Genomic DNA, 13352 nt, shown 5'->3' with positions numbered 1-13352 from the left:
CACTCTTTCTTCTAGCAGCTTGATTAGTCAATAACTAATTAAATGACAGCTTTGCAATTTACTTCATTTCTGAACATTTTTGGGAGAAACATCCACTAATGCTTTTCTCCCCTAACCATCTCAAGCCACATCTACCCTGATAAACTCCACAGTCACTCTCTCAACTGTAAAAATTGACACCTCAAAAACCAAGTGGTAGAGAAAGAGGGGTTGAATTTTATGACAGGCCAAATAACATAAAGCGTAAGATGCCAATTCTGCACATTTTTGTATTGAATTTGTTAAAAAATATACAACTTAATTTTTTTTTTAAGTACTTGCAGCTGCCACCACTCCCAGCTTGTGAAAAACAAAAATGTAAAAAATGGAGAGGTTGGGGTAGCTGTGAACTTTGGTTGTGGCCCATCTTTGTAAGCAAGTTTGGATCAGAAGTTTTATTTCATGTAGAATATCTAGTTGGAATATATGCTGCTGCTTCAAGTTTTTCTGATCTTCACAACATAGGGGGCTGGAGCTTTTCTTCCAAGAAAATCTCTAAAAAAAAAAAAAAAAAAAAAAAATTTCAGTTAACTTTTTTTCTAAAATACAGATGTTCCTCACCTCCAGTGACCTGAAAGTTGAGGCAGGTAGCATCACTATTCTGTTGGTCAGGCAGAATTAGCACAGAAACTTGATAGCTGTCTAAAGCTATTGCAGTAGGGTTTTCATTGTGTCTGGATCTGTTAAAAAAGATACCAATGCTGAATTCAAATAAGGTAATTACTTTGATAGTAAAACTTAATTCAGTTGCTTTCATGTAAAATTTTAAATGAGTTAACCTTCAGTAATATTCTTTTGCTTTGTCTTAGAGTAACCTAAATAGCAGAAGAAATGTAAGAGCTTAAATGAAGAATCTATAATAGATGACGTCTGGCTCTCCTTTGTCTTTCTCCATAGACCATAAATAGCTTTGAACAGCTGAACTAACTCTACCGGCTAAACTTGTCGTCTAAGCATGTTGGTATAATCAGTTTAGTCCCATTTTTACTCATCTAATACCTTGTCTTACCTTCACTTGCTGTCTCCTTAATAAAGGATATTTACCCTGCTGACTTCCTGTATGTCAGGAAAAATGTTCAATGCATATGTAAAACAGCAGTCTGTTCAACCCTGCAAACTTCCCAATATGCAGTGGTCGGGGGCCATGTTATTTCTAGTTTGAAAAGTGGTACATATAGCTGCACAGTGCATTTTCATGGGTATGGCTCTTGGTTAAGTGATGTGCTACCTACTGAACTGCAAGCCCTGTTTTCTGTAGCTGTCTATGCTTTCTTGTATGGTTTCTCATCCTACAGTTCAATGACCTGACCCCCCCCCCCCCCCCCCCCCCCCTCAGCCTGAGACATGAAGCAACAACAGACTCTCCCTGTGCCTGAAGAAGGGTGTCTGTATCAGAAAGCTTGCAAAGAACATTTTTTCCAACTGTTCCTGTTTGTCGAATAAGAGATCACATTTACCCAAGGAACCTTGTCTGCCTGGGACGATGCAGGCACCCCTTTATCTCTGTTAATCAGTGTTGTGGCGTGTTCAGGTCCCCACTGTGCTCTGAGTTGTTGGGTACTTACAGAAACAACTTGGGTAGAGCAAGATGAGAGGTGCCCAAGAACCAATTGATAAGTCCAAACAAACACTTTGATGTGCGCTCACAAAAGTTAGGCCCAGTCTACAGTAGGGTCCGACCAGCGAACTGTGCACACGCAGAGCTCTTCTGGAGCAGCAGAACCCTCCTTTCACCTGGAAGGGTTGTGCTGGCTTGGCAGAAGTGGAATCCAGCTGCTGCTCCTGCTGGCTGGCGAGGCAGCTGGTTTCATCCCAGAGCGCACACCCAGAAGCACTTGAGCACGCATGCGGTCCAGTGGCTTAGTGATGGTGGCTGCTTTCAGCCACCACAGCTTTTGCTGGTAGAGAACAGGCAAGTATAGATGCCTGTTCTCCTTCCCAGCTGGCATTTCCAAGTGGCTTCTGTGTGTAGTGCTCAACAGAGTCTGTTGCACTAATCCAGCTGGCAGGGGTGAAGAGTAGCCATTTGGGAAGTGAGGCTGCAGTCTCCTTGTTAAGCCCAGTTAAGGAGCTGGGAAGGCATTGGCTACAGCAGAGGATCTCACAGGATCCCAGACCGCATCCCAGAGCAAGGTAGAATAACCACGTACCAAACCATCCTGTCCCCATGTTCCCCGGGGATATTACCTGCCCCGGGCCAGTCGATACAGAGCTCTGGACTCCCCTGGTCTGAAAAGGCAGAACAATGAGCAAAATAAAAGCAGAACAAAGATGGAGCCACCCTTGCAGCTCCATGCTGTGGGTTTGCTCAGCTCAGGCTTTAGTAGTGATCGAGGTTGGAGATGTTGTCCACATATACTAGTATAATTTTTTTTATGCCTGCTGTGGGCGGTGAAGAATATTCACGTCTAGACGCTACTTGTCCTGATAGTTGCTGGGCAGACTCTTGGGAGCAGCTGGGGGCCTTGCCACAGGTGCTCCATCTCTAAAAACCCAACAAATGCACTGTGCGAGTCAACTTGGCGTAGGTCCAGTTGGAAATTTTAACTGTTTTAGAAGCACACCACCTCGAGCATGGGCTCTGTGCCCTGTGTGCACGCAGCCAGGGTTGCATTGTGTGGCTCTAGTGATTCCTCACAGCTCTCTACTCCTGTTAGCAAGTTTGGCTCTGCATGGCCTGGGTTCTCTTCCTACCCGAGTGCCGTCAGTGGAGCTGTTAGTTGTTTTGTACAAATCTAAAGGCGGTGGGTTTAGACTGTGTAAATGCTGATTAGGGCTGTGCAAAGCTTCAGTCCCTGATTCGATTCAGTAGAGATTTGGCCCGATTCGGTGGCTGAATCTCCGAATCGAATCGAAAGACCCTTTTTAATCTCTCCGAATCGGAGATTCGGCAGTTCGGACATAGACGTAGCTTTCAATGTTTTTTCTACGTATCTCTAGGTAGCAGGTGACTCGTGAGTGCTGTGATGCTGGGACGCATGGAGTGTCCCACAGAAGCACGGGTGGGTCCCCAGCGCACTCGGCAGCGGGCCTGGAAGTGGACCACAAGCACTTCTGGTCTGCTGGGGAGTGCACAGGGGCAGCCCCCTGGCTCCGTGATTGGTACCTCCTAGCTCTGGGGGGTACCCTGGGTCCCCCCACAGCCGATCACCAAGTCATGGTGGTGCAGGGGGGCCCCTGCACGCTCCCCAGCAGACCTGGAAGTGGACCAGAACTAGTTCTGGTCCACTTCCAGGTTCACTGCTGAGCATGCAGGGTGCCCCCCACGCTCCTGGGAGATGCTCCATCCGCCCCAGCATCACAGTGATCACAAGCCGCGCTGGTACCTCGAGGGATGTAGAAAAAACATTTGAAGCTGTATCTGTGTCCGAATCGCTGATTCTCTGACTGCATTGAATCTTCAGATTTGGATTTGGGCGAATTGAATCGGGGGCAGTGATCCAAATCAACGAATTGAATCTGTCCCTGAACCGGGCTGAATCTGAATCGAATAGGGCCTGCTTCGCACACCCCTACTGCTTATGGCAAGAGGTCTTGGGAAGGGAAGAGTCTGGCTTGCTTTCTTCAGACCCTGGAACCTATCGGGGGAAAATGTCTTGTTAACTGAGCCTGTGTAGCACGTGAAATGCTCTGCTTGATGGTGCTAGGGCTTCGTGAGCTGTGGGTGGGCAAGTGTGGGGGCTCTGGTGAGTCGGCGGCATTCATTTCCTTGGCGCATGCTCTCGTGAAAAATGCAGCATTCAGCTCCCATTTTTAAACGAACAAGCCTGGATTATCCTGTTGTCAAAAGAGGATTTCTGATGTAAAAAATGTAAATCTGTTACCATAGGAACATAATCTACAGCTACTTTTGTAATATGCTTAGGTGATAGCCCAGTGAAACCAGAAGCTGAAGTCCCCTGGTAATTGGACCCACATGGCAACTGTACCCATTCCTAATGCACAGCCTTTCTGTATGTTAAACACTTACAAATACTTAAATGCCCTGCTGGAAGGGAAGCACAGAGTATGTTACAGTAGTGCAAGAGCTATTGCTGTCATAAGACCACTTATGTTCAGTTGTTTCCGACTTATAGCTATGAGATTAATGTAAAAATATCTACTTGATATTAGCTCAATTCATGATGGTGCAAAACACTGAATTCATGACTATCAATTAAGTTACTGCCGTAAGCAGATATTTAGAGTTCTCCCTGCATGTAAAATTGATAGCTGTACAGGCAAACACGTTTAGTGCCTTGTTAGCGAAATACAGAGGGATAGATCTGATTTTGAGAGGCATCAAGATCATATACCTGCTGCGGTTCTTTGTATCCCTTTGATTGCCAAGTTCTCCAGTTGGCTCTGACAGCCAGCCTTTTGTTGACTGAAAAGGCTTTTTATATTCAGTGACTGACTTCAGAATAAGGGGTGCACATGTTACAAGCCTCGCAGTTGGATTATAACTGAATGGACCAAAAAATCTCTTTAGTAGCTAGCATCAAATCTTGGAACAAGGGGACAATAGATAATAAGCAGGGGGTGGGGAGAGCATGTTTGTATTTAAATGCTTCCATGATTTTTTATAGAGAAATTATGGCAGGAAGCCTTGTTGTGCTCCTTGAGGCTCGCGAAACCATTAGCATTAGCCTGAGTTCTCGGAGGGTGAACCACAGCGACGTCCGCAGTCTGGGGAAGGTGGCATTGCTGCCACCCTGTAGACTTCTGCTGCCTGTGGTGAGCCTGCAAGGGGCCTTGTGATGCTTGGAGTCGGGGGTAAGCAGGACCTCTCCGGGCTTTTAAATTATAATGGCTTTGTTTTTGTTTTCTAGGGTTACTGGCATGCACTTAAAGCCATATCTCAAGTTACAGAAGAGAGAAAGATCTCTAGAAATAAGCCAAGACTCCCTGAGAGCCCCACACATGAACCATCAGAGGTCGCCACAAGAGAAGTATACAAACAGTTGCACCAAACTGAGCATTTTGCCGAAACCTTCCAGTGTGACACCATCTCGGAAGCTTTTGGGAATTCTTTACCCTAATACTATGTGCAATACAAGCGGGAAACCTCCAGCTGAAGGCCCGAGCCCTCGAGAGAAAAAGAGCGCCCTGTCTGCAACCATCCATCAGGGGGATGAAGGGGAGGGACCACTGGATGTTTGGGCTGTGGTGAAGCCTGGGAATACCAAGGAGAAAATTGCTTTCTTTGCAGCCCAGCAATGTAGCAATAATCGGTTAGGCTCAATGAAAATTAAAAGCACCTGGGATATTGATGGCAGAGCAGCCAAACGGAGGAAAAAATCAATCGACCTTAAGAAAGCAAAGATTCAGTTGGAAAGGATGAGAGAGGCTAACACCAGGTGCCCTCAGCCTGAGCCTTTTGCATGTGGCATTGAGCATTGTTCTGTGCATTATGTGAATGAGAACGGTGATGGGATAGTTCCAGGTCGATCTCTATCTGTAATAGAGATGGTGGCTTTTCTGGAACAAAGGGCAAATGCTTTGCTAGTGGACTGCACCAAAAACTGTACAAACGCCACTTCAACCAGGCTGACTGGTCAACCCAAAGGCGCTCCACCTGCCTCAGACCCCTTCTCTGCTGTCGGGACCTGCGAGGAACATCCCGAGAGGGAAGCTTGTGGGACCGGTGAGCAGCAGAATGAGCCCGTGCGGGTGCTGGACATGGTCGCGAAGCTGGAATCGGAGTGCCTGAGACGCCAGAGCGAGCGCGAAGCGGGGAGTCTGTCTAGAAACAACAGTTTCCGGAGGAACGTGGGGCGGGTGTTACTGGCAACCAGCACGCCGGCCGAGAGCGAAACAGCGAAGGCATCTTCTGAAGCCCTTGATCAGGAGGTAAGTTTAGAGGATCCTGTGACGGCGGAGGATGTTGGGCAGAGAACAAAGTGTGGCCCTTTGGTTGACAGCGAGTTATGGGAAGTCGCTGCTTCTGAACCACAGTCCTTGCCGGTGCTGGTGGATGCTCGTGCGGTGAACACAGACTTTGAGCTGGCTCAAGACCCCTCAGCAGCAGCAAGCAGCAGGTACAGCTCTGAGAGGCTGAGGGAACCTCTCATCTCTCCCCCTTCGGCACGCCCAAAAGCTGCTGGGCTGCCGCCACCTTCCTTGCAGGGCAAGAGTGTTCTCAATTGTACATCTGAGCCTGTAACAACTGCTAACCCACGTTCTCCTCCTGTGAGGAAGGAGTCCTTATGCATCAGCATATCTGCCACCAAAAGCGAGAAGGGATGCAGGAAAGATCAGCTGTTTCATTTAAGCTCTGGTGGGGAAGATTCGCTACCAGGGAGGCTCTTCTTTCCTCAGCCTGCTCGACAAACCAATCGGGAGCATAAACAGTTGGGGAAAGGTGCTAATGAAAACCCACAAGCAGCAGCCCAGCGGGAGGATGCTTCTGAGGATAACAAAGTGTGTGTGATGAACAGCGTTTCTACAGAGCCATTTACCCTCCCAGTATCTCTCCCAGAAAGTGCTTTGCAGGTACTTGACCCTTCCTGTTTAAAAAAGCAGGTGTCTCATGACTTTTTGGAGACTCGGTTTAAAATTCAGCAGCTGTTGGAGCCTCAGCAGTACATGGCCTTCTTGCCCCACCACATCATGGTCAAAATCTTTGGATTGCTTCCCACTAGGAGTCTGGTGGCCCTTAAATGTACTTGTTATTACTTCAAATTTATCATTGAATACTACAATATAAGGCCAGCAGATTCCCGCTGGGTCCGTGATCCCCGCTACAGAGAAGATCCCTGCAAGCAGTGCAAAAAGACATATGTGAAAGGGGATGTGTCACTGTGCCGATGGCATCCTAAGCCATACTGTCAGGCTTTGCCATATGGGCCAGGGTATTGGATGTGCTGTCACAGGTCTCAGAAGGGCATCCCCGGATGCAAATTAGGTCTTCATGACAATCGTTGGGTTCCTGCCTGCCATAGCTTTAACCGCGCTATTCACAAGAAATCCAGAGGAGCAGAATCAGAAGAAGAGTATTAGTGCACATACACTTTCTTGTGAGATGTTATCCTTGGTAGGAGGACATTCTTATGCCTTGTGCTGTTTACAGTGTATATAATTGTCGTGGTTTTTTTCCCCACAGGGCTATGAAACTGCACATACTTAAACACGAGAGCCTTTACCTTTTAGACTTAAAGATTAGCTTTTAGCCCCATCCATGTAAATAACACTATAAAAACTAATTGTACATATAGAGTCTACAGCTGGCTGAACAACTTTAATCACTACAATGCAGCTATGATAGTGTTGCGGCTACAGTTGTGTGTGTTTTTAAGTGTCTTGTTCCAAAATCTGTATATCCTGTATAATATATGAATGTTTCTGGGAAGAAACTCTAAATAGGTAAAGATCAACTTGTTTAAAGGATCGTCAAATGATTTAACTGGATAACCTTTAAAATTTAGGCTAGAACAGATATGTCATAGTAGTGTGGCAGTGGACAAAAAGAGAGGAATATTATTGTATAGTCAGAATATAAAAAGGTTCTTGTCTACCTTACCCTAGTTGTCTGGTTTTTGGTTTGTTTGTTTGTTTTTTTCCTTTTTTTTTTTTTTTTTTCCTTTCTTTTAATAAAATGTGCATTCTGGATCTGCCTTATCTGACTTCCTCTCCGTGTGACACTGCCCTGAAATCAAGTGAGGTAAAACCTAGGGGCAGCAGCTTAAGCTGTGGTGTAGCGAACAAGAACTTCTACTTTCAGGACATGGATGGGAAGGGGCTACCTGGGCCACTGAGTCTAGCCCTTAATGCAGGTAACTAACTCTTATCCAGAGTCTTAAAATGTGCCCACTCCACACCGGTACTTCAAGAGCAGAAAACCAGGACAAAATCTGAGGAGATGAGACTGTAGCAGAGAAATGAACAGTTTTAACTCTCGTGCAAAGGACTCCAGGAAGAGGACCACGTCCACCCTATGGAGGAAACCCCTGCATTTCTTTACCTGAAGAAGAATTCCTGATTTGGAGCTTGAGTTTGACGCTGGACAGGAGGGCCAGACCCTGGAGCCAGGTGCCTGTGAGGTTTTTAAGCCCTGGCAGAAACTCCAGACCCTGCCAATCAATTTTCAGTCTTTGCTGTAAGAATTTGACTTTTGCATTTAAAAATAAATAGCAAATGACTCTTATGAAATTGCTTGTCATGGGCATCAGGGGAACATTTGAGCTTGTGCTCTTCTCCTGTACTAATTTGCTGCTTGATGCTATGGCATAAGCTTGGAGCACCAGCTGCAGGTCTCGAAGGAAACTTTTAGGCTGTGTCTACAGCAAAGTTTGGATTGGATTATGCTTTTTTTTTTAAGAGGGGGGGGTACTACTAACCTCCCAAATTTTAACTCTTGCTTTAGTCCTCAACTGTGGCTTGGTTCTAGGTGGCAGCTGGCTACTCATGTACTTCTGTTTAAATCAGTGAGATGACTGCTGTCTATTGGACTAGGCCTGGTAGAATAAGTGCTGAGTAAGCCAGATTGTGGGACTGGCCTCACTAGCTATTTTGCTTGTGTGAAGTTCAGCTAGGTGCCCCTATGGGTACAGTTTGCTTTCAAGTGATAAGACCCAAGCTCTGGGGAAATCAGCCTTAACTTAAAAGAAATTCCAGGCAGTGCAAAGTCCAAGAGCAGGCATGTGGACCCTTCACAAAGGCTCTGGCCTTGGGTTCTGAGCTGTATATGCAGCTAAGTATCTCTGCAGTGCGGATACCACCTTGTGCTTCCTGTCTGCCCCCTATGGCAGCCTGAGGGATGTGCACCTCTGCCCAACTTCTTGAACAAATTCACCTTCTTCTGTCAAAACTGAACAACCAGTGCAAAGACCTCCAGCTACACAAGATGACTCCCTTCCAAATGGGAATGAAAACAGGATGCCTAGGAAAGCAGGGCTCAAAGGGACCCTCACATGATCATCTAGTCCAGCTCTCTGCTCAAGGCAGGATCATCCTCAACTATGCTGTCCCAACCAAGTGTCTGTCTAACCTGTACTTGAAAGTGTCCAAGCATGGAGAATCCACTTCTATACTTGACTATGCTCAGAGAAAGTTTCTCTTCATCTGCAGTCTAAATATCTCTGCTGCAGCTTCAGGCCATTGCTCCTAGCCCTGACTCCTGCAGCCACTGAGAAAACCTTATCTGCATCCCACGCCAGAGCCCCAGCCAGACAGGTGGCTTGAAAAAGCATTATCCAGTCTGGAAATACCAGCTGCACATGGCAGTCATTTTATTTGTAGATGCAAACATCAGTCATAACAAACTGTAAGAACAAGAGCTCCACATTTTGAGGATTAGTTAGGTAAAGACAATTTTTTTTCAGGCAAGGCAGAGAGGTGAACATCCAGCTTCCAGGAAATGAAAAGATACAAGGATGTGGGACCAGCCCAAGGGCATCAACACCTAATTCAGCAGGGCCAGAACAAACATTTAATGTCAAGTAAACCTGTGGAGTCTCCATCCCTGGCAATTTTCAAGAGCAGGTTAGAGAGATTCTGGGCTTGGAAGGTTTAATCGGCTCGAGCAGGGGGCTGGACTAAACGTGATCATCTGAGATCCCTTCCAGCCCTGCTTTCCTATGAGCCCAAGAGGAGCCATTAACCGTAACCCAGTGTGCTGTAGCGATGACCTACTCAGTGCAGGAGTAACAAGAAATCTAGTTTGGGCAGAGCCTCCTGTACATGCATCCCAGCCAATGCCAGAAATAAGGGAAGGCAGGAGGAGGCACATGGAGCCATGCCACTGTCCTGTTACTGTCATGACTGGAAAGGGTGAAGCAGCAGCCTGTGCTGAAAACTGGTAGTTTTTCTCTGCAGGCCTTGTAATAGTTTAGTCCTTGCACTTCACGCACTCCGGGCAAAGCAGCTCTCTCCCAGGAGACATCACAGCACGCCAAGACCATCAACATGTAAAGCTTGGCTTCATTTGAAATCATTGCATGCTCACTGCTGGCTTCAATCGGCATAGCCCTGGCCACAGTAGTAGCCAGGCTTTGGGGCAGCACTCCCCCTCGCTACTGCTGCAGTACAGAAACTTTGGGCTTTCAGACTTGGCTGTGCAAAGACAAGTGAAGTTAAAAACCTAGAGGGTGTGACTGAGCTGAACAAGCTGTACACAGCAGCTGCCAAAGGCAAGGGCAGGGGAAGAGCAGGCTCCCTTGATAATAGACTCCAGACTGTAACTGGGGCCCAGCCCTCCCACTCCTGAGGAACACGAGACTTTACCTAAACTACATGCTTGTTCCATGTCCTGTCCTCCGAAACCCCTGTGCTGAGAAGAGCAGTAAGGCAGCATACAGAGACCATTTGGATTTGCTTTGTGGAAGCCATTGGCATCAAAGCCTTAGGTTTAATGCAGAGCAGGGAGAAAATGCTCTCCTGCCCCCTCTTCGTGCCCGGGGTCACTGAGATAAGATGCTCTTGCTAGGCAGCAGCAAAGCAGGGCCCAGCTGAAATAGCAGCAGCAGGCACAGAGCAGAGGAAAATATTCTGTAACTAGATAAGGGCTGTTGAGGTCACTTCTGGAACAGGGTGTGCGATTCTGGCCAGCTTACTAGGACAAGGCAAGGGAGGGTGAACGAGGTGGGCTGCAGCTCCTAAGTTTGATCCAGTGGCATCCGATTCCTGAAGATTATTCAGCCACAAAAAGGAAAGAGCTCTGCCCCCTGAGCCCGAGTGGGCTTTGCAGAGCATCACTGCTCCACTCTGAGACAAGCCATGCACAGATGAGTAAACACCACTGCATCAGCCTTCCCCATGGTACTGTAGAGAAGATTGTGTCCATCTCTCACCTAAGCATCAGCTCTTAAAAAACAGCCTCTTGCTCCTGAAGTCACTGCCCATGGTACATAAAGGGGTAGAGCTAAGCTCCACAGCAAAATAAATGGCAAACTGCAGCAGAGATGCACTGTTCTCTTTCCTGGTCCATGCAGGGGTCTGTGTTGAGTGCCCAGTTCAAATCTAATCCTGTCCCTCCCTCTGGATCCAGGCCTTGCTGCTTATTCCATTAAGCATCTGGGGAAAAGCCCATTTCAGACAGGAGGCTGCTCTGAAGATTCAGGGCTGACCTGGTAAAAGAGGATGACTGAAAGCAATGGCTCCCCGCCCCTGCCAACAGGCTCTGGCTCAGCTGTAAAGATGGGAAGAGTGCCGTGATTTCTGATAGTCCCAAGGTTTTCTTCCAGCTGCCCTGAACCTTCTGCAGCTCCCAGAATATCCCCTGCCTCACTGCTGCAACCAAGCCTGTCCAAGCTGTCATTATGGCTCACCTCTACTACTGCAACGAACCGTCTCAGCACCCCCAGTTCCATATGAGATGGGGCTGCTACAAGCTATCGTGCCCGTGACATGATCATAGCCTACTGGCTCCTTGTCAGCTACTCCCTCAACCCTCCCCTTCCAACCTCTGTGCACCCAGTTGGCCTCTCATCCTCAGTGCTAGCCCCTTGCGTGTATGTAATACTGCTTAATCCCATTAAACTGGGCTCTTTGGCCTGCCTGGCAGGAACAGGTCTGTTTCACTAAGCTGTAGAAAAATCACCATGGTTCCTCTTCCCTGCGTACCATCTGTACTGCAACAGGGAGCTCCCTGGGGCCAGGACTGCGCACACCCCACGTGGGAGGACTGGGACCAGAGATCAGGAATTCCTGGCTTAGCTCTGTGACATGGTTTCTGATGAGACATCAGCCAACAGCAATGAAAGAACCTGGCTCAGTTAAAAGAACAAGGAGAGTCTCCCAGTCACAGATCAGTGTTGTAGAGGATGGAAAGAGGCCCGTCGGTCACAATCCAAAACGGGGTCAGCGGATCTTCAAAATTCATTTCCACTCCAGAAAGCTTCACACTTAAGAATCCACCATCTAAAACATGAGCTGTCTAAGACCAGGACCATTTCTTATTCTGTGCTGCTGTAGCTGCTGGTATAACACAGCCCTCATTTCAACTGGCACAAATAGAGTTAACTATTTGAGTTAGCTGTTGAGACAGACTGCTCATACTGCCAGGGAGCATCTACTTACAGTTACCTGATAATGGACATCAACATACATGCAGGATCCTCATGTGGCAGCATAAAAAATAATTTACCCAACAAATAATTTAGTTGACTGAAGTCAAACGCACACTAGAAACATTCACCGATACCGCAACATGGTAACGTGCAAGACATTTCCGTACCCGCAAAGGCCCCAGCAGTTGCACTGGAGCCAAGTGCTTTGGTTGGTGGCACTTGCTGCAATCATCCAAATGGTAAAAGCTATCACAGGAAAAAAAAACCCAACCCTCTTTTTTGTCCATGTAAGAGCGTCCAGCTAGGATGTCTTGCCAGTCAGCAATACCAGCAAACATTGTCTAAGGCAGATTTGGCACAATACAGAAGGTATTTCTGAATTTCCTCAACATGATTAAAATCCAAGTGCACAGGGAGAAATATTCAACACCAAAAACAACTGTAGAAAATTACTGTTAAAGATTTATTGCAGTAATACAATAAAATTTAGAAAAAAATGTGTTTATAGTTACATCTATTTTGGAAGTTGCAGAACAAGGCCTGGCTCTTTTTTGTTTTTGTTGGTTTTTCTGTTTTTTTTTATTTTTAAAGATGACTAATGATTCTAGGGTGCGTGGCTCGAGACACTTTAAGGGTACCCAATTTTCTGACGGTGGGTTTCTTAGCTCCGTCCACCCCTTCACGGTGTTCTAGATTGGGCACCCAAAAATCAAAGGTCACATTAGAAAACCACAGCCTAAATGGACAGAGCTTTATTCGTGCTACTGCAAATCATTTTGTAAACTCTCAGCTGGCTGCCTGCAAACAATATCCACAGCTCATGGACACGCTCTCCTCCCACTCACTCTGTCTGCAAAAACAATCTGTACAATGACTCCAGAAAATTGCACTCGAGTTTGGGACACACACGATTTCTCTCACAGCTACACTTGTGCAGAACATTCACACAAAAAACAAAACAAAAAAGAAAAAGAAAAACTCTGTAACAAAAGCATCCACTGAAAGAACAGTTTCCCATCTCATGACTGGCATCTTTTTGCACTTTGGGAGTGAAATTACATGGTTGAAAAATTGCTTTAAAATATGAAAAACATGATGCTTATGGAATTCTATGGCTTGAAGTGGGTTTTTTTTTGGTGAAATATCAGTTAAATTATATGTTACAAATCAAAGGACTCAGAGGGTTGGTTGGAAGTGACCTCAAGTTCATCTAGTCCAGGGGTATCCAACCTTTTTGAAAGTGGGGCCGGATCATGAACTTTTTATCACCCAGTGGGCCAGCGAGCCATATTCAAAGACCTCACAGGAAGCGGTATCACATCACCC

At 46.6% G+C, this 13352-nt stretch overlaps 1 protein-coding gene across 11 annotated transcripts in view; it reads left to right on the top strand.

The window, feature by feature from the left end:
- Positions 1 to 11401, top strand: part of FBXO34 (F-box protein 34) — a 53740-nt gene extending 42339 nt beyond the window's left edge. For 8 of the 11 annotated variants that reach the window (XM_025197906.1, XM_025197908.1, XM_025197907.1 and 5 more), the window contains one exon: positions 4851 to 11401. In XM_025197906.1, the coding sequence (XP_025053691.1) occupies positions 4851 to 7020 (2170 nt within the window). In that variant the 3' untranslated portion in view covers positions 7021 to 11401. Of the gene's footprint in view, positions 1 to 848; positions 997 to 4607; positions 4756 to 4850 lie in introns of all 11 variants that reach the window. The other 3 variants (XM_025197912.1, XM_006018661.3, XM_025197911.1) reach the window with 3 other exon arrangements.
- The last annotated feature ends 1951 nt before the right edge of the window (positions 11402 to 13352 follow it).

This window comes from Alligator sinensis, unplaced genomic scaffold, assembly GCF_000455745.1.
Source record: "Alligator sinensis unplaced genomic scaffold, ASM45574v1 scaffold13_1, whole genome shotgun sequence".
In the NCBI taxonomy this organism is placed as follows: domain Eukaryota; kingdom Metazoa; phylum Chordata; order Crocodylia; family Alligatoridae; genus Alligator; species Alligator sinensis.
Note: the sequence above shows the minus strand (reverse complement) of the source record. Positions and strands in the feature narration are given on the sequence as shown.